The 23,950-nt window shown below is 52.5% G+C and overlaps 1 protein-coding gene and 1 pseudogene across 17 annotated transcripts in view; one reads left to right on the forward strand and one right to left on the reverse strand.

The window, feature by feature from the left end:
* Positions 1–23,950, forward strand: part of KLC1 (kinesin light chain 1) — a 50,281-nt gene that overhangs the window by 15,144 nt on the left and 11,187 nt on the right. For 8 of the 17 annotated variants that reach the window (XM_039876540.1, XM_039876545.1, XM_039876549.1 and 5 more), the window contains 11 exons: positions 1,237–1,467; positions 4,379–4,457; positions 4,815–5,040; positions 8,720–8,807; positions 9,375–9,476; positions 10,540–10,713; positions 10,823–10,922; positions 13,687–13,736; positions 13,826–13,893; positions 15,217–15,325; positions 18,295–18,456. In XM_039876540.1, the coding sequence (XP_039732474.1) occupies positions 1,237–1,467; positions 4,379–4,457; positions 4,815–5,040; positions 8,720–8,807; positions 9,375–9,476; positions 10,540–10,713; positions 10,823–10,922; positions 13,687–13,736; positions 13,826–13,893; positions 15,217–15,325; positions 18,295–18,456 (1,389 nt within the window). Of the gene's footprint in view, positions 1–1,236; positions 1,468–4,378; positions 4,458–4,814; positions 5,041–8,719; positions 8,808–8,897; positions 8,936–9,374; positions 9,477–10,539; positions 10,714–10,822; positions 10,923–13,686; positions 13,737–13,825; positions 13,894–15,216; positions 15,326–18,294; positions 18,457–22,232; positions 22,284–22,949; positions 23,665–23,950 lie in introns of those variants that run through there. The other 9 variants (XM_039876541.1, XM_039876542.1, XM_039876546.1 and 6 more) reach the window with 5 other exon arrangements.
* Positions 11,056–11,174, reverse strand: LOC120613993 (uncharacterized; annotated as a pseudogene).

The raw sequence follows: 23,950 nt of genomic DNA on the forward strand, positions 1-23,950 counted from the left end.
AGCCCTGTGTGTCCTTTAGGGTTTTGTTTGGCTGCACATGTCAAAAACCAAAAATAGTGGCTTAAACCTCATAGATGTGTGTGAAACGAACACCAAGATAGGCCATCCCAGACAGCGTCCGCAGCTGCATGGTCATCAGGGACGCCCAGGCCCCTGCCACCTGCCGCGCTCCATCGCGGGCAGCCTGTCTCCTGGTCCAAGACAGAGCTGCAGCTGTGGCCACGTGACCCCGCTCTGGAGCAGGGAGGGCTGCCTCCGCCCTTTACTTCCTCTGCTTGCGTTTCGTTGGCTAGAGCTTGGTTCCGTGGCCACACCTCGTGTGCGGAAGACTGGGAAACGGTGTCTTGGCCATTTAAAGCCCCAGGCTCTTCAGCCCGGGGAGCAGGGAAGAATGGGCGTTGGCGGGCAGTAGCGGTCCCTGCAGTACCCCGGGACGAGAGTGCTGTGTGTAGTTGACTAAACTGCCCTTCCTACCTCGTTTGACATAGAAATGAAAATCTCGGAAACCTCTAGGTGTCTCTCCCGCTATAACTTGGCTCTGCCAACATGTCGTAGGTAAAAGTAAATGCACTCGAAATTGGCTGGCTTCTTTCTCAGCTTCCTTTTTGTGCAGTGGGTGAGCGAACCGCCGGGTCAGCGGTTTCTCGTTCACGGAGGAGCTCGCCCAGCGCGCGCCCGGCGCCCTGGTCTCTGGCGCCCATCCCGACCGTTAGAGTCCAGCTGCAGGGCTCTCACGTCGCGTGGTTATTGTGCGGCTGTTGGTTTGCGAGTTCCGTTGTTGAAAAGCGATGTGAGGGTGCGGCAGACGTCAGTGTTAGGACAGGACGGAGCACGCCGCCGAGACCGCTTCCCTCGCCTTCCTTCGGAACAGGGAAGCTTCGTCTGCTCGCCCCGACCCTCACAGTGCCCTCGTCCCATACCCACGTGCCGGAGGCTCTGAGAGATGCTGGCGCTGTCTGGATATAAAGTAAAAAATACAGTTTTATCGGAAGAGTGGCTGCATGTCCGTTGCTAGTTCCTTTGAGATGCTCTCAAACAGAAAAACAACATGTGTATTTTGTAGCCGGTCTGAGCATGGGATGCTCTTTATCACTCCGCGTACGTAGCCCGTGACCGAAGGGGCAGATGGGGATAAATGGCAGAGGGCACTTCCGTGTGCACCGGAGCCGCATCTGCAGATGGAAGCCACGACAGCAGCGACTGGCGCAATGTAAACGTGTCCGTCTGTTCGTCTAGGTCATGATGGCTCTGTCCAGTCACCTGAATGCCGTGGAGTCGGAGAAACAGAAGCTGCGTGCGCAGGTCCGCCGTCTCTGCCAGGAGAACCAGTGGCTGCGGGACGAACTGGCCAGCACGCAGCAGAAGTTGCAGAAGAGCGAGCAGTCTGTGGCCCAGCTGGAGGAGGAGAAGAAGCACCTGGAATTCATGAACCAGCTAAAGAAGTACGACGACGACATCTCTCCGTCCGTAAGTGCTCCTGGGGGGCGGGGCTGCCCTTCGCGGCTGTGGTCCCCCCCAGCCACGCATTTAGCAGATCACGGATTGTGCTCTTGGAATGAGTCCCCAGGCAAGGCATGTAAGTTCTGGTGTCATTTGTGTTTTTTAGAAGAGTGGTCAGAACATGGACAAGTGCTCTGTAAACGTCAGGTGCGGCGCAGAGGGGCTGAGGCCTGCCCCAGCTTGAGACCCACACACCCTCACGCGGTGCAGTCTGGCCACCAGGCCCGTCACGCTGCTGGGCCTTTGCTTCAGGTCAACACTGACCCGATCCAATTATCCGTGACCAGACCCAGGATGGACTCTGTAGCTTATGGTGCCGAGGGTCTTCTCTTTGAAACCCTTCCCGGTCCCCAGGACACTGCCAGCTTGCTCAGGGCTCCTCCTTGGCCTTGACTTGCCAGCTTATCTTGTGGTTTCTGGAACGTTAGGATTTCAGGTTTTCTCTTATGCTGCGGGCTCTCTTTGCGTGTCCATCCCAGTCTTGATTATTTTTCATCCACCATTTGTTTCTGATTCAATTAACTGAAAAGACCTTTTTAAATTTTAGCTTCACAGAAAAGTAGAAAAGGCAGTAAAGAGAATTCCCATGGACCCCTTACCCGGTTTCCCCAACGTTAGGTCTTACGTCACCGTAGCACGTGCCTCGTCTGCTCGGCCGTGGAAACAGAATACTATAGGCTGCATGGTTTATAAAACGACATTTCTCACGGTTCTGGAGGCTGCAAGTCTGAGTCAGGGTGTCAGCGTGGTCGGGGTTTGGTGGGGGCGTTCTTCCTGGTTGTGCCCTCACACGGCCTCCCATGGAGCTTATAAGAGAGAGACAGAGGTATGGAGAGCTCGTGTCTTCCTCGTAAGGACACTAGCCCTGTCACGGTGGCCCCACTTCCATGACCTCGTCTAGCCCACAGTACCTCTTAGAGGCCCCATCTCCAGATACCGTTGCATTGAGGGCTCGGGCTCCAACGTAGGAATTCGGGGGCGGGCACAAACGTCCAGTCCGCAGCCGGACACTTGGTAAAATCATAGCTCTTAACGAAACCACAGCCTTTATTTGGGCTCAACAGTCCTTCCGCTAGTGGCCCTTTTCTGTTCGAGCACCCACGCCTGCATTCCACTCTGTATTTTGAGCTGATACTTCTAAAACGCTTACACGGTGCTAGGCGTGTTCACTACATGCCCTGTGTGCCAGTGAGCTCCGCACCTGTCTCCTGCGCGAACCCTCTCCTGGAGGCTGTTGGAGAGGTCCAGCGCCCCAGCAGGCCTGCGCTGCCTGGGGTTCGTCGGCTGCGGCCGCCGTGACGAAATCCCACAGACCGCGTGGTCTGAGCAACAGAGCTGTGGCCTCACGGTCCTGGAGGCTGAAGCCCGAGGCCCGGCGCCAGCGCCGGCGGTGCCTGGCACGCGTTCTCTTCCCGCTCACAGACGGCCACCTCCCTCTTGCCGTGTCCTTACGTGGTGGGGTTGGCGGGGAGAGGGAGCACACACTCTGGTGTCTCTTTTCATTAGGGCGCCAGTCCCATCATGAGGGCCTCACCCTTGTGACCTCGTCTAAACCTAATTCCCTCCAAAGACCTGGTCTTTAAAACCGCCACACCAAGGGCAGGGATTCAGCAGAAGATTTCAGGGGGAACACAGTCCATAGCACCCTGTTTTATTAGGCTTGCTGTATTTGTCTCTTGCATCTCTGGCTCAGGGCCAACAACGAAGTGTTTTGACTTAAGAACCTGCCGTGGGCTGCCGTGGGACCCAGGCCGCGTGGGCGTGCGGCTGCGCCAGTGACGCACCTGGGGTACTGGGTCATGTCGAGCGGGGGAAGCTGGTTCCATAGAATCTGACTTCTAAAACTTTTTATTTTTAAAATAATGTCTGCCTTGGAGAAGAGATTCAGCGAGTAACTGCCTCCCCTTCCGGCGTGTACACGAGTGATGTTCCTCTGAACCCTGCTGGAGTAGGTGGCACACGTCATGCCACGGTCCCTTGCTGTCACTGGGCACGTTCTCGGCATGAGGACATTCTCTTGTAGGATGCAGGGTCAGGGTCAAGTTCAGAAATGTAACAGGTTCAGTGCTTCATCTGCTTTGCTGTCCATATTCTACTTTTGTTGATTGTTTCAACAGAATCCTTTCTAGCATTTTTCTACTCCATTTCGTTATCTAGCTTAAGAGCATGTACTGTACATATCTCCTCAGTCATCTTTTCTCTGGAACAGTCCTTTCCAGAGAAAGAAGCGTCTGTCTTTTATGACACTGGTTCTTCTGAGGAATGCAGGCCGGTTACTTCATAGGCCCTTCCTCAGTGAGGTCTGTCTGTTCCTTTATGAGTATATCCGGGTCATGCGGCCGGGTAGGACTGTGACAGTGACGTGCGTGCTTCTCAGATGAGTCCTCGGGCCGTGCAGCTTCTCACCTGGTCACACCGTCTTCTGTTTTTACCTTGCACTGGTCACGGAGCTGTGGCGATCTAAGTCACAGGCTTTTGCAGCTGGGAGGTTTCAAAGTGCTCTCGGTCCTGGGGGTCGGGGGGGACATCTAGCCCTCCGGTGCTGTGGCGTGCAGAGACGGGCTATGTTCATGGTTGCACGTACGCTGGGCTCGAAGCCCCTCAGGACCCTGGGCTTGGGCTCTGAAGCCCGGAGACGCCATCGTTCAGTTCTGCCCGCCGCGCCATGGCCTGCCTGCGTTTAGTGTTTTGAGTTTGTCAGGCAGCTTTTTATTACTCTTCACTAAATTGGCGAATAAGCCAAATTGCGAGTGATCTTATATTTGATCTTAAAAATAGACCATCTTTTCTAAGAATTAAAGTGAAATTTATGTCGAAGGCGTCCAGTACAGGATCCGTAGTACTTGTGAGACTAAGGTTATTCTGGTTGGTTTCACAGGAGGATAAAGACAACGATTCCACCAAAGAGCCCCTGGACGACCTTTTCCCAAATGACGACGATGACCCCGGCCAGGGGAGTAAGTGGGGAGTGGTGGGGAGATGTCAGCAGGCAGACGGGAGGCGGCGTGTTCCCTTGGGGTCATCGGTGGGCGTCCCAAGAGAAATTCAAGTAGTTTTCTTGCTGGGGTGTTGGACCAGGCCCGCTCCGGTCTGTGGGGCCCTGGGAGGGGAAGGCAGAGTCCGTGTTCTTGGTGCTGAGAGCAGTCTCGCTCCCTGTCGGGGGCATCGTGCCACCCCGACACATCACCCGCAGCTTGCTTAGGGGTGCTGGGCGGGTTCCCGTGGCGTGGGGGCCGGAGCTTGAGGAGGGTGTCCGGGGCGGGGGTGGCGTCTGGGCGCCCCCGAGGCGCCTCTGACGGGCACTGTCTCTTCAGTCCAGCAGCCACACAGCAGCGCCGCCGCCGCCGCCCAGCAGGGCGGCTACGAGATCCCGGCGCGGCTGCGCACCCTGCACAACCTGGTCATCCAGTACGCCTCGCAGGGCCGCTACGAGGTGGCCGTGCCCCTCTGCAAGCAGGCGCTGGAGGACCTGGAGAAGACGTCTGGCCACGACCACCCAGATGTGGCCACCATGCTGAACATCCTGGCCTTGGTGTACAGGCTAGTACTTTACACTTTATTCTCTCGATCTTACCCAGTGATGGCGTTTCGAATGAACTTGCCCTCGAAGTACATTTTTATAAACCTGTTCAAGCTACTCTTCTGTGTCATTCACTTCTGTACAAACAGCCAGGAGTTAAATTAAAAACATTTAACAACCTCTCTGGCAAAAGTGTCACCTGCAGAATAGATGCTGCCCCGAGCCACTCAGCTCATCCTTTCAAGAAAAGCCCACATGGACCTTTCACTGGGGCCCAACCACACCCTTGGTCCCCTCCGGGTTCTGTGCCGCGGGTCCCTTCTGTGCACAGCGGCCTGCCCGCTGCGCCACCAGCACCCTCCCCGCCTGCCGAGGCCCACATCAGTGCCTTCTCCGTCCTGCGTCCAGGAGTCTGCTTGCCCTGTGCCCCCGCTGTGCCCCTGACCTTGTCTCTCACCTCTCTTTGGCGCTCCGACGTCACGCCTGGCCTTAGGGGTGGGGTCTGAATTTGTCTTCCTTCTCCTGGAGGACGATGGCGTGTTTGGGTCCCTGCCCCTGGAGGTGCTCCAGCGGCTCCCTGACTGGGCCCTTGGTAAACACGCTGAATGGGGGTGGCCAGCTTGCGCTGTGGCGTTGGGGCCCTTTGCTCACCTCTCTTAGCTGAGCAGACCAGGTGAGTAGGGGCCGAGGAGGGAGAAAGTTTTGACCCTGAGGGATTGGTTTGCCATGGCCATTCCAGTTTTGTGGGTTGCAGTTGCCTGCTTTAGTTTTCTTCATTGGTTTGGTGGTTGTAAGACCCACATATAGCTGAGACTTCGGGCTGGTTCCCGCGAGGCCCTAGGGATGAATTAAGTAATTCCTGTACTCAAGGAGGAAGCAGAACGTGAGTTTGAAGTCAGGAGCATTCAGTTGTGTCTCTGCCAAAGGCCGCCAGACAGAAGACTCCAGAGCTCCGAACTTTTCTGAGCCTCGGTTTCCTCACTGAAACGGAGGTCATTACAGTCTCCGCTCGAGAGCCACGGGAAGGATTGTAGGGGACGTGACACCTGGTGCTCTGGCAGACGTGACGTACTCAAATAGTAGTACGATCTAAATCTGTTTCTAGAGGGACTTAGAGCCCCGTTCAGAAAACGGGCCGTTCACATTCGTCCATAATCAGAAGCGGGGAGACTGCGGTGGCGGTGACGGAACCTCGCAGGCGTGTTCGCGACCAGAGAGATTTGTCCTGGGGAGGCGCCAGGGACGGGCTCGCGGGGGGCTTAGGAGCGCTTGCCGGGGCCTTGCACGGGGCGGGTAGGGTTTAGCAGGTGGATTTGAGTGAGTTTGGGGCACCCTCCTGACCCAGTTTGGCAAAGCTGGACGGCCCCTGAGGAGCGGCGGTAGGAGGGGCTGGGTGGGGCTGGGCCTCGGGCGGTGCCCATGGTGCCCGGGTTGTGTCTTATGAGAGTTAGTCTGGTGCAGTGCCCAGGATAGAACGGCCAGGGCCTGGAGGCAGGGTGGCCAAGCAGGAGGCTCGTGGACACTCCTGGGGATGGAGCCAGAGCGGGGACCTGAGCGATGATGGGGACGGTGTGGGAGTAAGGGAGAAACGGGCTCGGTGAGGAGACGTGGGCTGATACAGCCGGCCGTCTGGAGGTGGGGGACGTCTGCATCCACACGGGAGAGAACGGGGGGTGCGTGTCACGACACTCAGCAGCTCTGCGCTTGGTCAGCAGTATAGTCCCGTGACTGCTCAGCGCTCTGTTTTAGGGATGTTGCTGAATTTGGGGGAGTTTCCTATTGATGGACATTTAGGTTATTTGCAAATACTGTAGGAATTTCTTAGTCATAGGTATTTGCATTTAAAATCTTGATTATGTTAAGTTTTATTCCAGAAAGGGTTTTAAAAGTGTGTCTACTAACAAGCTGAGAGCTTTTGGCTAACACTCGTCGTTGTTATCAATGAGCTAAGTAAGAACGCACGCAGAACACGACTGGGTTTTCGCTGCTGCTGTGCATAAGTGTGCATGCTCACACACTCGTCGCTGTGCAGGCCCTGGGCTTCCGAGGCCTCACTTGAGTCTTGGGTTTTCCCTTAACACTATAGGGTAACATTACCCGTGCCAGTTAAAAGTGAGAGAAATTAGTAGCTTTATATATGTTCACACTTAGGTTGAACATTGCATCCTGTAGCTGTGCCATAACTCATTATTACATTATTCCCGTACTAAGGGACACTAATATGCTGATGAACATCTTCATAATTTCTGTCCAGAATTTTGGGTTTTTCTTTAAGATCAGTTCCTAAAATGGGTTAGCGTACAAACAAGACATTTTACACGTCTTGGTACCTCTTGCTGAACTGCTTTTCGGGCTGGGGGAGCTGGTCCACACCCCTGCCCCACTGTTACCAACCTGGGTGGCATTGGCCGTCCCCTTGTCTTTATCAATAGAAATCGCAGCGTTGTGTTTGAATTTGTATTTCTTTGATTATACATTTGTAGTCATTTGGGTCCCTCTCTGCGTGTTCCACTCTCTTGCCCATTTTTCTGTTAGGATTTTAATGCTTATAGTGATTTACTTCTGGTTTCATTTGAGTTTGAATTTCCTGGTGGGTATGTTAAGTGAGTCACAGACTCAGCAGGTCTGGGCCGGGGCTGGGTTCCTAACAGGGTCCAGGTGAGGCTGATTGCCATTGGATTGGGCCACATCTAAGTGAATAGCTCTTGGCATGATCTTGCTGTTGGCTCATTAAGAGCCCCTTGCATTTTATGGCATGTCACAGCTCTGAGAGCACTCAGTGTACCCCATCTCATTTAGCTGTCATACCACTCTGAGGGAGTTAATTGTTTGTAATTGTCTACTAGTTTTTGAAACTTTATTTCATACTTGGGACCTTGCACAAAAAGTTTGAGCCAGTTTGTAATAACGTGTCGGAGGATGATCGAAGAGGGAAAAGAACAATAACTTGGCCAGAATCAGTGTGCGTCTGGGTCTAGGTGTCTTATAGCCATTCCCATGTTCCGTAGGGCAGTCTGGCTGCTGCAGGGCAAAGCCTTGCTGGGCAACTGTTTTTCTTCAGTTGAGAAATACGTGTACTGAGTCTCGCAAAGCAGATGACTTGTGTGCAGTCACATTGTCGGTCGGCACCCTGGAACTCGGTGGGCTGGGGCTGGTAGTGGCCTTCCTTTACCACAGTCACTAAGACTTCGTCCCTCCTTTCTCGAGTAAGTGAGGGCAAATCGTTTGCCGGATTAAGACACTGCTATGTATTGTACTTATTTTTAATGAGGTTTTTTTCAGTGTCCACGTAGCATGTTATCAGCCTCTTACAGTAACTCTGTGAGTTAGTAGTATATTTTATTGACAGGCCAACTGGGACTGCAGAAGGCCACTTAATGTCCCAAAGCTGCCATCCAGCCATTAATTGGCAGAGCCTGGGATCAGTGCTGTCTGATGCCACACGACAGTCTGTGCACTGCCCTGGGCTGCACAGGGCCAGGTCAGAGCCAGTAGGCCGGACTCCAAGCCCCCCTTGCCATTACATGACTTGAAGAGTCCTTCCTCCTACGCGAAGGGTATTTTTAACAGTTTTAATAACTGAATTGTATTTTTTAATTAGTTGAAGCTTAGCTCTTATTTCTGTAGTTCCAATATTACATTTTAAAAAGATTTAGTAAGCCTCATCTAAAACACTTCAATGTGTGTTTTTCCTTTCAGAGACCAGAATAAATACAAAGACGCAGCTAATCTACTGAATGATGCCTTGGCCATCCGCGAAAAAACTTTGGGCAAAGATCATCCCGCGGTTTGTATATCTGCTTCTTTCATTCTTTTTATGTCTTATGTTCCCTGGTACGTTTTTAAATCCAACTGATTTTAACATTAAACTCAACAGGGAAGGGTTAAGAGCTGCCTTTCCGCCCGATGGCACAGGTAGGCTCTTCACTTCCTGCGGCGATCAGCCCCCTGCTGTGAGCCTTCCCTTAGCATGTGCCGGTGCACAAGTAATCAGCTTACCACCTCCACCTCGTGGATCACGTGCTCTATTTTTTGATCTTAAATCAAATCGCATGTACTTCTATAAATTTTTTTCTGAAGAATTTATATCGTCTTTTTATTGAAATCCAGTCAGATTTGCATACAGATCTGTTTTGGTTGGCTTTATGGCTTCCAGTGAAATTGAAAACAATCAAGGTCTTGTTGATGTTGACATTTCGCATCAGTGTCCTGCAGCATTTGTCATTCGTGTCATCTGGGTTACAGTGAAAGGCTCTCTTGCTTTGACGGAATTCGCGGTCCTCCATCGGCTGGGAGTGCGCTTGCACACCTGTTGGATCATTCGTCATCCTTCACGGTCCCCTCTGTGTTGTAGGTGGCAGCGACGCTGAACAACCTCGCAGTGCTGTACGGCAAGAGGGGCAAGTACAAGGAGGCGGAGCCGCTGTGTAAGAGGGCCCTGGAGATCAGAGAGAAGGTGCGGCGGCCACGCGTGGCCAATTCCACGTGTCAGTTTTCAGTTCTGAGAAATGATCACTGAGATGTGTCGTTACGGACCATTTAGTGACAATAACTCATTCAGTAAGGTGGACAACCTCAAAAGGCAGCCAGGTTGGCCCATGCAAATCGGGGCGTATGCAGAGGGGGTACTCAGAAGGTGGGGTGTGCGTCTGCATGCCTCCCTGGGGACCACCTAGGTGAGAGCACAGAGTGGAGAGAGCAGATCGCTTGTTCAAGGTACCACGGACGTGGTTTGGTGTTTGTCCCTCCATCAGAGTGCATTGGTGGAGAAGACGAAGAGTTTGTCCTCTGGGCGCTTACGTTTTAATGGCTGGGAGCTGGGCGGTAAAAGACTGAGCAGATAAATCAGGTTGTTTCAGGTAGTGATACCGCAGAGAGAATAAAGCCAGGTGAGGTGCTTGTGAGTTAGCTGGGTGGGCCTGGGCTGAGGTCTCCCTTCTCTCCCCGAGGGGCCTGAGGAGCGACGTGAAGCATGAGTCGGGGTGGGGAGAAGAGCATGGGCCACCGGGACAGCAGGTCGGAGCAGCCCTGCAGGGGAGCTTGAACTGGGAAGGGACGTAGAGGACTCGGTCTGCCTGTGAGGGGCGTGTCCGCCGGCTGCAGGGGCCAGGGGTCTCCTTGGGAGGCTGGTGCAACAGGAACGGGGGCTGCGCAGCATTTGGGGCTGGAAGGCCTGGGTCTGGTACAGGCTCTGCTGGAACCTGCAGGCATAGCCACACGGCAGCCTGGCTCAGCCCGCCGTGCCGGGGGTGGTGCCCGCCCTGCAGGGTGGGTGTGAGGATTAGCGAAGGCTCAGTACGTGGAGATCAGCATGCTGCCCTCCCTGCCCCCAAGAATAAGAGTTCACAAAGCCCTAGTTCTTTTCGTTATTCCCTGGCACGGGAGCCATTTAAGGATGGGAAGCCTGGCCGTGAGGCCCCATCGCACTGACGCCGAGAAGGACCCTCGCGGGTGGAGGGGGGCTGGGTGCTGGAGAAGCAGTCAGTGCGTGCTGCTGACGCGCCACCTCCTGTCTGCAGGTTTTGGGAAAGGATCACCCTGACGTCGCCAAGCAGCTAAATAACTTGGCCTTACTGTGCCAGAACCAGGGCAAGTACGAGGAAGTGGAGTACTATTACCAGAGGGCCCTGGACATCTACCAGACAAAGCTGGGGCCCGACGACCCCAATGTGGCCAAAACGAAGAACAACCTGGTACGTGGGCGGAGGCGCAGCGCTGTTCAGGGCACTGGCCCTGAACCCGAGGGGTCAGAACCCGCCTCGCTTGCGTGTGCGGAATGCTGAGCTCTCTCTTTTCCTTTAGGCCTCCTGCTACCTGAAGCAAGGGAAATTCAAGCAGGCAGAGACACTGTACAAGGAGATTCTCACCCGTGCGCATGAAAGGGAGTTTGGTTCTGTAGACGGTAAGAAATAGACTCTGTGTCTGAGCAGATGCTTTTTTATTTTTATTTTATTTTTTAGATGAGGCAACCCTTGTTTGACCTCATAGATTGCAAGGACCTTGTCAGCTTACAGTCCCTTATTTATTATTTTTTACATCTGCAGCACCTGGTCTTCCTAGGTGGTCTCCCATCCAAGTGCTAACCAGGCCCGACCCTGCTTAGCTTCTGAGGTCAGACAGGATCGGGCTTGTTCAGGGTGGCATGGCCGTAGACTGCAGATGCTTTGTAGGATGCCTGAAAAATGGTTATTTCCGGCTTGAAATTGGTGCTACCCAAGACATCACAGTATTTCCAAAATAAGATTTAGTTTGAATTTTAGAGACGATTTTCCACGTAGCGTTTAGTGGAGAGGGCGTGGCCCAGCCTGCACGTTCGTTGGCCCGTCCGCTCATTCGTCATCCAGTGAACGTGGTGGGACACCACGTACATGCCTGGTGTCCCTGATAACTCAGCGGGGTCGTGCACCCCGTGGTGAGGGGCGATGGGCTACCCTCCTCACAGCTTTTCACGCTGCTCTCTTCAGGCATGGCCTAGATGCACCAAGTCTAGAAAGCCCCCCTGGAGACACTAACATTTTCTAGAGTGTCCTGTCATCCAGTGGGTCCCAAAGTGCTGTTGGGGACCAGCAGCACCAGTGCCACCTGTCAGAAAAAGGAACTCGACCCCGCCTAGGCCTGCCGGGTCACACAGCTGTCGTAAGAGCCAAGGCTCATCTGCTTCATGTTCCTTAAATTAGTATTGGCACATGATACACAGTTTTGGAGTAAATATTTTATCGGATTAAGATTGCTCAATGAAACATTCACTTTTTCCTCCGTGTGGTGTTACGTAAGATGTTCAGAAAGAGACGGCCGTAACTAGTGTGCAGGAAACCTTAGAATGTGTGGAGAAGAGGTTCTGGCTAATACCTTTTTTCTATTATGGAGTTTCTAGAAACCATTGTTGTAAAGTTTCGAAGAGCATACTAGTTTCTTCCCCTCTGTTGGTGAGTGGGGCAGTAGCCCTCGCTGGCAGCACACAGTGGTGCCCCAGGTTCACCACTGTGAGGCGGGCGACTGCGCCTCCCTGGAGCCTCGTCCTCGTCTGCCTGGTCCTAGGTGGAGCCCAGGCCACCTCCCACTGCTGCTTTTCACAAATTCTGTTCTCAGGAGCACTGTTTCTTTGTGATTTGCTTGTTTTTGCTAAAAGTGGTGCATGAAGTCAGTTAATTGGGTTCTAGTTAGAAGTCGTCTTTTTAGGCCTGGATTCATCCTCTGTACTGATGTTAAAAGGATAGAAGGCATTTTTTCCCTTCAGGCGAGATGCCAGCGTGTCCTCTTATGCTCAGTGCACACCCTCCCATGTCACGGGCCTTTCCTTGCTCCCAGCACGTGCATTGGAATTCGTGACCTGGTTTGTTGTCAGGAAATGAATCAGCAGAATTAGTTTGGCAGGTGGAGCTAATACTGTGCTAAGTAACAGTGTTTGTGAGTTTTAAATACTGTTCGCTCTCTGAAAACCAGTCTTGACCATGGGGATTATCAGGATTTAAGAACTGTCTTACACTTATTTTATGCTTAATCCGCCTGTATTTAAAAACATTTTATTAAGAAGAGGGGACTCTTAACAGGTCAGCACTGAGCGCTGTCTGCAGTTCGGCTGAGTGGAGGCTGCCCAGCATCCCTGGTGAGGACGCAGGGCTGAGACCTCTGTACTCCTGAGAACGTAAACAGGCACATACAAAAATCAAACACAGACACCCGGAATCTACGACGGCTCATTCTGCTGTAACGTGGCACTGGTGGTTGCTAACCACGTGTAGTCAGCGGAGCGGTTTAAACGCGTGATCTTAGTTTTCTCACAGTCCCGTGGAGTGGGTCAGACATTCCCCCATTTTAGGAGCGAAGACGCCGCACGCTGAGTGACCGCCGGGGCTCGGTAGTGGCCGAGCGGTCAGACAGGGTGGGAGCGCAGGCCCTTTCCCCTCGTCGATGCTCACTGCGGGCACCTCGAGAACTCACGCGGAGACGGGGCCTGGCGGCCACCCACCACCTCAACACCCTCGTCATCTACCTTTTCGGATGTCTTCCTTTCTGTGCCTAGTGATTCACGGAGTTGAAGCCACGCTTTACACGTGACCATGGGTTCTGCTTGTTTTCTTTTATACTTGTAGCTTAAGCATTTTCCATGCCATGAGAATATTTTTATAAACTGCATTTTGAAGACTGCTTATCCTCTGTGTTATGGCTATGCTAGTTGTCTAGAAACTTCAAATGAATGGTATGTATTAATGTTCTTGATAGTTAAGGAAACTTTAAAGGAATATTGATTTCGTATCTTTTCTCCCAACATTTTACTACTTTTTGTTAGACTTTTTGTTTAATGCTAGGTTGCTCAAATTTTAAAACTCCCAAGTGTTGTGTGCGGATTCTAGCATTAAAATTTCAGGGTAGGGACCTTTCTGTGTGTCTGGTTTTGCTGTGTACCCGATCTGGGCACATTTGATTCCACATCTTCTGTCCACAAGGCTACACATGACAGTCACTTCCTACTTGTTTCTTGTGGTCTAGTTCTGTCCTCATAGGCCTTTCCCGCCAAGTGGACGCCACCTGCCCAGTTGTGAGAAGTGATATCTAAGAAGGATGATGTGAAAAACAACAAAAACCTTGCAGTTCCTGATTTGAGGAAACTTCTGCCCACTGGGTACTAGTGCTTCAGTTTAGTGTATGATTTTTTTCTCCCCTAGATGAAAATAAACCCATCTGGATGCACGCCGAAGAAAGAGAAGAATGCAAAGTAAGAGGGTGCCGTTCGGAGAGGTTTTCTAAATTGGATATATTGCTTTCACGATAATTGCTCATTCAAAATAATTTTTTACAATTTAGGGAAAGCAGAAGGACGGGACATCCTTCGGAGAGTATGGCGGCTGGTACAAAGCCTGCAAAGTCGATAGGTATGTTTATTTAACTGGAAAAACAAAACTGCTGTGGAAGGCACTGGAGCTGTGAAGGCAGCTCGGAAACGACCGTTGTGTGCGTGAAGCACCTTCGGACGGGTGGTGGCAGAGTCCCTCATTTTCCCAGACTCCAGTGCAAACCCCGTAACTTTGTAAGGTAACTTAAACATATGGAAGCTGCGTAGTGGGGGTGATATGCGTAAAGTTTGGGTTCCGTCTGCTAATATCGCTTTGTTTAGGACTTACCACCAAATCGCAGGAGGAGGAGGGAGCTAGATAGGGACACAGTCTTCAAAGTGGCCTTAGAGCCAACTCATGGCAAATAGGCAGCAGACCTGCAAAGGCCAGCACGTCACAGGCATGTGTCCAGGATGCTGCGGGCAGGATGCTGCTGTGACCCTAAACTGCACCCCCGCTTCCTCGCTGCCCAGGGACTCCGTGTCTGCCATGGGCAGAGTGTGGGCCCGGGCTCGCCGCCTGCACTCGCCAGGCTGCCGCTGGCGCCCTGGTTTCCTCTTCCGACCTGATCTCCGTTCCTGCTTTTCCTGTCTCAGTGCTAACTCGTCCTCTGAGACTCCGTTACGAGCCATCTCTTTCGGGAAAAGCTGGGCCCCTAGTCTGGGTTCCCGAAGTGCTCACCGCCTGTTGACTCTGTGCTTTGTTCCCCGCCACTGTCGCTGTCTCCGAGATGAGCACAGTTTCGATTTCTGTACCCACTGTGCCTGTCACTAGTGAAGAGAAGGTCTCCCGAAGTTCCTGTCTGTACCGAATCGAGCAGGTTTATTTCTTGCTTTTAGTAAGACCGCTCTGTGGAGCACAGAGACGCAGCCCTCTGTCTCTGCTTTGTCATTCCCTCACAAGGCGGCAGTCGTCCTGTGCATGGGCTTGGGGTCGTCCGTGTCCCCTCTGCTTGTGGATGGAAGGGAGAAGGTGGATGGCAGCGTTAAGAACGCCATGTCCTTCTCACTGCCTGACATGGAATAGTCTGTGTCTCCACGGGGAGCACGATGCTCACTACACCGAGCCAGCGCGGACAGCTGCCAGCGGCCTGCGAGCCACACGCAGCTGCAGGGCCCAGGGCAGAGGCCTCTGCAGGGAGCCTGGGGGTCAGCCTGCTGCCCCATATGGCTGCTAGGCAGGGGTGCTCGACGGAGAAGCAGACATATATAAATGTATTTTACATTTAAAAATACCACAGAAATGTAAAAAATATTTTTAACCGAATATAAGGTACTAGTCCTTTAGATTACTTGGTATTGATAGCGGTCGCTGTAAAACTTATGTTTATAACAGTTCTGTGTATCATATGTTTTCTTTTAGTCCAACTGTTACAACTACTTTGAAAAACCTTGGGGCACTTTACAGACGCCAAGGCAAATTTGAAGCTGCAGAAACATTGGAAGAAGCAGCCATGAGGTCACGTAAACAGGTTAGTCAAACCTCCTACGTTTCACTTACTCATTTGAATTTTGAGTCTGATGATTCTGTTTTTATGTGACTTACTGAAATCTTGATTTAGGAAAAAAGAAAGTCTTTAGTGCTTTAGTTTGTACCAATAAGATTATATCGTTTAAAAGTTTGCAAATATGACACCAGGACACAAGCAGCGAAAGAAAAACTCAGTCAGATTCACCAAAATTAGATATCTTTGTGCATTCAAGGACACTACCAAGAAAGTGAAAAGATGCCCACAGAATGGGTGAAAATATTTGCAAATCACATATCTGATGCGGGCCTGGTATCCAGAATGTGTAAAGACAAAAGGACCTCCTGATTAAAAAATGAGCTGAAAACATGAATAGACATTTCTCTGAAGATGATACACCAATGCCAACAAGCACACGAAAAATGCTCAGCGTCATTAGTCGTTAGGGGAATGCAGATCAAAACCATGGCGAGATACCTCTTTGTACCCACTAGGGCGGCTGCAATAAAAAAAGAAAAAAGAAAAAAGTGTTGGCCATGATGTGGAGAAATTGGAGCCCGTGGGCACTGCTGGTGGGGACATAAAATGGGGCGGCCGCTGGGGCAAAGTCTGGTGGTTCCTTCGGGAGAGAAGCTGGGATGGTTGGATGGCCCAGGCGCTCCACTCCCGGCCCAGAGTTGTCACACACACACAGGCAGTCGGACAGGTCCAGGCGAGCCTCGTTATTCGTGGTCATTCGGTTTTGTAAAGTTGCTGTGAACGTGAATTAGCAAATTTCCTAGAGGAAGATGCAGAGTTAGGTTCCTGTGAGCCACTGATCACATTTCATCAACTGATCAGTACGTAACCTTGTTCTGCGTGTGTTTCTGCTTAAAGATGCCATAGTTAGGATATGCTGTTGATTTGTGAGTTCCAAATTCACGGCCAGTGCTGCTCATGTCGCTCATGCCTGCAGGAAGGCTGACACGGGCGTTCGCTCCGTGAGCCTCGTCCCAGCCTTCGTGTGCTTAGGAACATTGGACAGCACCTCAGTGCTACGCTTGGGCCATTTTAAACAGCAGGAACTCCAACAAAAAGAACAAAAATGCAAACAACGTGCCGCTAAGTGATTTCGCCGGGGAGAACTGTTTAGAGTATGAGATAAAGCAAAGCAGAATGTCACCGTACTGGATTTCAGCTGCGGACGCGCACATCAGGTGACTCACATTTTTCGCCAGTCTGCATGTCTGCAAATGACTGCAAGCAGGGCAGATGTGGCTCTTCGGATTACAAATAATTTTGGCAAGTAGGTGAATTCGCAAGTACAGCCTCTGTAAGGGGGCCGAAGTGCGCGTGCGCAGGTCCTCATGGGGCACAGCCGTCCCAACGTAGAAACGGCCCACGTGTCCCCATGGTGAGTGACAGCCCAAGCGTGGCCCACGCGGTGGGCGTGCTCAGCAGTGAGAAGTTGGAACTGCTGAAGCCCTTTCCCTCGTCAGCAGTCGTTTTAGTCGTGCTAAAATATAACTTGTAAAAGAAATACCAGAAAAGGCTCTTGCCTTTAAATGACCAGTTTTCAGAGTAGAGAGTTAACTTAATTCTCTCTTTCAATATATACAGAAAGGTGATGGTTTGTTTTATATTTTTAGGACTGGAGAAGCAGATATGGGTTCCCTCCCCCCCAAAAAATGGCGTATGTGTAGCCTCTTATGTGGCTATTCGTTTATGGCCACGTTTTGGCTGGGATTTAAATTCCTCCTATACCTTAGAAGTTTTTTCTCTCAAAAGTCCATGCAGAGCGATTGGAGACTTGGCCAAGGTCCTGTCGGCGGCACCTCGGGGAGCCCCTCCGCCGGGTGCTGGCACCTACCCGGGGTTTCTGACTGCTGTTGGATAGGACGCAGCCCAGGCTGTGTGTCTGCTGTGCCAGGGCGGGGCTCAGGCCGTCTGGAGCTCACTCTGGGTCTCGTATGCCATGGCCTGTCATCAGGAGTGCCGTCACCAGGATGGGCTTTGTTTTAAAGTGTGCGGTGATGTTTATTAAATGAGCAGAGTCTGGAGTCGGGGGTCACAGGAACTTGAAGGAAGGATTGCTGCTGCTGTGCTGAGAATGGGCTCCTCCCGCTAGGCGGGGCCACAGCCGCTTTGCCCTCAAGGTTGCCACAGCGCGTCCTGGAGTTTGTGCCTCCTGAGGACGACGGCGGAAGTCAGCAAAGGTGCAGTATTTGCACCAGCTGGTCGGGTTGAAATCCCGTTTAGAACACAAGGCATGTCACACCGTGGTCACCAGATCGTACTCAAACCCACGTGAGAAGTTGCTGTTGGGTCTTAATCCAGTTATGTGTTAACCCAACCACGTGCGCCGTCGTCGTTGAGAAAGCTAGACGAGTGCTTCTTCCCGCAAGCCTGAGTGTTTGCTCTCAGGATGCCTCTTGTAAACTAGCGGCTAGTTTTTGAAACGTTATGCTGAGAATAAAGGCATCCATGAGTTTTCGATCACGGGCTTACTTTGGAGGTGCGAAACACGAGGGATTTAGTGTTAAAGTGTTAAAAACTGGGCATTTTCCCAGCATCTTATGATGAGATATTCCAAACATAGAGAATGTGGGAGAGTTTTGCACCCGCGCACTCGCCACCTGGATTCTGCCGTGAATACTTTGTTACCCGTCAGCGCGTCCCTCCCACCTGCCCGCCCGTCAGTCCTGATTTAGAAGCAGGTTGACTTCACGTGCCTCAGTGCACGTCGCTTCTAGATCCTGGAGCGTGCTGCTCATTCACTGGGACTCAGTCTTTGCTCGTAGTGTCTTTAATCTGAAGTAGAGTTGACAGACAGTGAAAGGCACAAGTCTCACGTGTACGTCCCCAAGAATCACTGCTCTTACGCTCCATCTGGTGTTCAAGAGCTGTTCGGTCTCTCCAGTGTCCTTCCGCTGTCTGGGCCGTTCCTCCCAAGGCGCAGTGCTAACGGGTGGCCCCTCTCCCCCAACCCGCAGGGTCTCGATACAGCTCACAAGCAGAGAGTGGCTGAAGTGCTGAATGACCCTGAGAGCACGGAGAAGCGCAGAAGCCGCGAGAGCCTCAACGTGGACGTGGTCAAGTACGAGAGCGGCCCTGACGGGGGCGAGGAAGTGAGTATGAGCGTGGAGTGGAACGGGGTGAGTACCGCCCGTGGCCGCCGGGCGCGCGTCCCCGCGTTTCTCCCGTCTCTCCGCTAGGCAGCTGCTTTTCTCACGTGCTGTACGAATGAAGCTTTCCGCAGTTCTCATCTTCTGCTAATACTGAAGCCTGTGATTTGTTCGAAGTGGTAATTTTCTTTTTAGGAATCCATGAAAGCTGTTTGGCTTAACTTAAACGCTGATTGAGTGTCCTGGTTATTTAAAGCATAATCTGTGATCTGATTTTATTTTAATACTAGGGTCAGTGTGGCCAATCACTAACTCGCTTTCTTAACTCACCCATTTCCATTGCTAACTCCGGGGCTCCTAATTTCGCTGACCAGGGTGCTGTAGATTCTGTTAGAATCAACCTAAACGCCTTCAAGGGACGTGGTGCATCAGACAGAACTCATCTAGAGAACAGGCCCAGAGCAGGAGCGTCAGGTGTCTGTCCTCCGTGTCCCTCCTCGGTCCAGAGCGCTGAGGGGCTGGTGGCTCCCTGCTCCCCACAGTTCCCTGCCCGAGCTTCGGGGTCCAGAGCACGTCCCGTGTTTGTCACGTGTCAGCCCCTGGCCAGGCCCCACCTCTGGGCTCCACCAGTCTGCTTTCGTGGACGTTCCCAGCACCACTGCTCACCCAGAGCATGTGGCCTTGTGGCCGGTTTCTTTCCAGGCCACTTTTGTGACACGTGGGTAGCTTTTTGTGCATTAAGCTGGTTTCGTTGGGATTTTGTTTTTATCGGGGAAAGTTGCGTGCAGGGTTAGCTTAACGCTTCCGGAGGCACTGCCAGGTCTTTTTCGAAGCCACGGAAGCGTGGTTTTGGTTGTAATGGTGCAGGTGTTTTGTCAGGTCGTTTTGGGCTTTCCTATAGTCTGTTTCGGAATCTGTTTATTCTTCGGCATTTTCCATGGCTGCAGCAGTTCGGTAGGGGTCAGCAGTGTGAACAGATGTTTTGCAGAGTGGTAGTGGCCAGAATTTCTGGCAGAATGCCTTCTTGTATCTTCACCTGGCAGCTTCCTCGCTTCGGGTTTTCCTGTGCCCGGACAGCCAGTCAGCGTCTGCTCTCCCCGTTGGGCAGTAGCCCAGAATGAGAGCGGTGGTGCGCAGTGCTCGCCTCGTCCCCGTCCCACACTGTGTGCCATGCTCGCCCCGCGACCCTGCCTGCTGTGCGGGGTCAGGTCCCTTCTCCAGGCTCTAGGTGCCAGGATGTGGGTGTCGATGCTCTTGAATGAAGCTCCACAGGAATTTTCTCTTGAGACAGTATTACTGGGTCAGTCTCTCTATGAAATCACACGATAGTGGAACTGTTGGTGAGAGGAACTGCCATCTCATCTCCCCGTGGAGGGCCGGTGGGCAGTGTCCGGTCGGGCCTGTGGGCGGAAGTACGGGCGAGTGGGCAGGCGCGGTCTCTCGGCTGAGTGCGCGCCTGCTCCTTGTTTCACTCCGCATTTCCTTCTCTTCGGAGGTGCTGTCCCTTAGGACGCTCACACACTAGGCTTTGGACACTTTTTCACCTGAGCGTTAGACACTACTGGCCCTGCATCTTTGACAGAATCTGTCCCAGGGCAGACCGAGGGGCCGTGGGGTCGATTGAAATGAGCCAGCTCTTGGGGCGTCCTGTGCAGAGGTTCCTAAGGTCACTTTCAGAGGTGGAAGGGGCCTTTTCTTCAAATGGAGGGGTAACGGAAGGCAGCCGTGAACAGAGGGCTGACTCTCTGCCTTAACTGGGTAACCGGGGAGGGGCCGCGGGGGGCCGGAGCTCTCCCTGCCGGCCACCCCCATTGACCGCTCAGACTCAGGCCGCTGCCACCCTCATGGGAAGGCCTTGGCTCCAGACTGGTCTCCTTGAAGTGCCGAGGCTCTCCCAGACCTTGACGTGCTTTAAAATTTTATTTTTAAAGCATACTTTTACTGTTTAAAAAAGAGGCAATAAAGACATATGCACACTTAGGTGCTTTTTTAAAATCGGCTTTATAGCGGTATGGTTGTAGACAGCCAAAGGAGCCCCTTTTAAGGGTCACGTCTGAGTTAAGTGCTACCTGGGCAGCCGGCGCGGCAGCCGTGTCCAGGGCCGAGGCGCGCCCCTCCCCGAGGCGTCGGGCAGTGGGTAGGTCCGTCCGGTTTGCAGGCCTTTGCACGCGGCACGGTTTTGTCCATGTCGTGCAGCGGAGAGGAAGCTCGCAGAGGTCGGCTGGGAGGCGGGGGACGTGAAGACGGCCCCGTCACCGTCACCGTAGCTCCCAGTTCAGACTGGGCTCGCACAGGGAGAGTCGGCGCTCTTCCTCAGAACCCGTTCCACATTTGTAACGAGAGAATGCCCTTTCGATTTTTTTATATTGGGCTTCCTCGTTGGGTTTTAAGTTTTTCAAAAAGAGTTTCAGTGCTCTTTGAAACGTCTGGGACTGCCGCCCCAGGGAGCACGTCGCGTGGCCGCGTGGGCAGGGGCTGGGGGCGGCCGACAGCCCCGCTCAGCCGTCCCGGCCGTTTGCACAGCTCAGGCGGGGTTTTTCTCAGCATTCAGAAATAGCATTTAAAACAGGGCAGTGAGGCCGAGTCAGCACGTAGCCGAGCTGTGCGCCATTAAAATGTAAGGAGAGACATTACTGGGCATAATCTGATAATTAACGTGAAGGTTTTTATCAAAGCCTTGACGCGGTGGGAGATTTGTTCAGAGAAGTACAATTCTGTTCTTTTAAGCAATGCTTGCGATTCGAGTGTGTGAAGAGACAACTTCCTCAGACTTATGTTTGTATGGCATGCAGATCTCAAAGCCCTTGTCCAGATCTCTGAGTCGTGCTCCTGAGGGTGCACGGGCCCCTGTTCCCTCACGCACGTGGCGGCTTGTTCACAGTGGGCCTGTGTGCGTGGGCGCTGCCACCGGGTCCCCACCGGCTCACGCGCCCCCGGGCTGCGCTGTGGTTATGTCCACGTGTTTGTGGCAGTCCCCAGTCCAGGAAGAAGCACCACGTGTCCGCATCCGGTGGCGCTGAGATCCCGCCGGCCGCTCCCGGCCGCGCGTTCCTGCCGGACCGTTGGGCTGCCCACCTCCGCTGCGGCCTTCGGGGTGACCCCCAGCCCCGGCTCTTTCCACACTGCTCCTCATGCTGTGTTTCTAAAGCTTCGACTGCACTAAACTCTTAACCGGCATGGCTGAGAGTCAGGTATAGTTAATTAGAAATAGATTGATTTTAACTTAAAAAATTGTATTAGGAAGACAACTAGAATATACCCCAAAAATAAAAAACCCAAACCACCAGAAATCTAAGACCGTAGTTAACCCATACGTTCACTGTTTATTTCGTTAGAAACTCACTTTTTGGTGAAAGTCCTCTTTCACGGCAGTAGGCAGAATGACCGTTTCGCAGCGTGTTAGGATGTGGTGAGGCCCTCCTGTCCATGTTGAGGGGGGCCTGTGGGGCTCGGCGGGTTCGGGACTTTCCGTGTGGTGAGCCCAAGGGGTGGGCACACCTGCTTCACCGTCCCCAGGCACTGCCCAGGGCCAGGGCCAGACGAGGGTGTGTGTGTGTGCGACACGGGGCCCCTTCAGAGTCCGCGTGAAAGCCCCACGCCGAAGCGTGTCTGGGACATGAGCGTCAGAACTGACCCTCCCGCAGGGCTGCGGGAGGTTTGCACAAATGGCAGGAATTGTACTGTTGATTGGATCCTGTTAACACTTTTTAAAACATCTTTCTGAAGAGCAGCAAGAGCTTATGTTTTCTTGTGCTCCCAGCGTCCGTGGGGGAGTCAGTAACGAGTTCTATTTTTCCATTTTAAAGATGAGGAAAACGAAGCTCGGGCTGGTTAAATGACCTGCTCGGCGTCCCCCGGTGAGTCACGACGGGCACGGCCCCGGTCCCCAGGTCCCCAGGTCCCCGGCGCGGGCTTCCGCGTGAAGCTGTCAGTCCCAGCCCACCAGCACCCAGGATGCATTGCTGCCTGTGGAAATCCATTTTCTATAATTGGTTTCCTTTTGGATCATCAACTGCATGTTTAGAACGTGCGGTAGAGTAGACTTTTAGAGTCAGTGGTTTCTTAAAAGTTTCTGAAATGTCTGAAATGTTAGCGTTTTTAAGAAAAAGCCCCACCTGATTTCAGAGAGCCCGTCATAGTTTAGGGGCAGCTGACGAAGCCGAGGCTTAGGAGAACAAGCTCTGCCTGTGGGTCGTTTCTCGGTCACTGTCGATGTTGTCATCGCGGACTCTCCTTTTGTGGTTACTCGAAAACCCTTTGGCAGTTGGCCGCCCGCAGGAGCCTCCGGCGCGGTGCCGACCCGTGCCCCCAGCACGCCGGCGGTGGCCGGTGGGGGGGACAGGAGGCGCGTGCCCGTCTCGCGCCGGGCTGACAGAGCAGGCAGACGTTAGCCCCAAGCACGAGAGCGATTAAAACGCCGCGGGGTTTGTGACCTAGGAGTCCCGCAGGCCAAGCCGTGCCGCGTGGAAGATGGGCTGTCCCCACCCGGCTCACCTGGGCTCTCTCTCGTTTCTGTCTGACAGGCCTAGCTGCCTTGTGTGACTCTCGCTGTCTGCTGCATGACGGGCAGCACCTCCTCCAGCTCCTCCTCTCTCCGTGCTGACTGCTGTGCTTAGCGACCCTAGGAGTCTTGTCAGAGCGCCACCTCTCTGTGACTGGCCATTCCTTTCGGTGCTGCTGTCCTTTTGGGGGGTTCCTTATCTCTGTATACTTGTAGCTTTGCCGGATATGTACTTAGTATTATCAGCTGTATTAATAAAAACCACTTACTGTGTGATAACATGAGTGTAAAAATTAAGAGCGATTAGCTGTTCACTTTGGTAGAAGGTAGTCACAGTGTCCCGCAGGCGTCACGGCACTGGCATGATGGTGACCGTTGACACTAGCTAGGCTGTACGAGTAGGGCATGTGCTGTTCCCGTTGTCCTCCGAGGCCCGGCGGGGCCCCCCGGGCTCGGGGCTCCCCTCAGCATCGCACTCCAGTAGCACCCGCTCTTGGTCTGTGTGGGGTCCTGGCGGTTCTGCTTCTCTCTACTAATCTCTACGTGTCGAGTGGTTTGTGTACCTGTGTCTTTCTAACTTCTAATAAACTCACTCCAACTGACCTGTGTCTCGGTGTCTGTCTGCTTAGAACTCACTCTTGCCATGCAATGCAGCATCGCGTAGCTTCTAGAAGGAACGGGCTTCTGTTAATCTTACTAAGTGATTCACTCTGAAAATAAAAGTTGCTATACACTCATTTTTTGCTGTGTGTTTTGATTTTCATACTGCCAAATGTTCCGTTTATTAATGTCTGATTCAGTTATGATGAAAGCTGGGTACTCACTTGCTTTTTACAAGGTGTCTGAGAGTTTTGAGTTATTGTATAGGATGTGAATTTTATTTAATTTTCCAACTACATTTGTAATCAATGTTTAATAAAACTTAAAATTTACCGAAGAAACAGTACATCGAAGTATCACATCTAGATGAAATTGTTAAAAAGAAGTTGCCTCTGTCGAATATAAATGTTTTCGGTCCCATCC

Source organism: Pteropus medius, unplaced genomic scaffold, assembly GCF_902729225.1.
Source record: "Pteropus medius unplaced genomic scaffold, Ma_sr-lr_union100, whole genome shotgun sequence".
Taxonomy (NCBI): Eukaryota; Metazoa; Chordata; class Mammalia; order Chiroptera; family Pteropodidae; genus Pteropus; species Pteropus medius.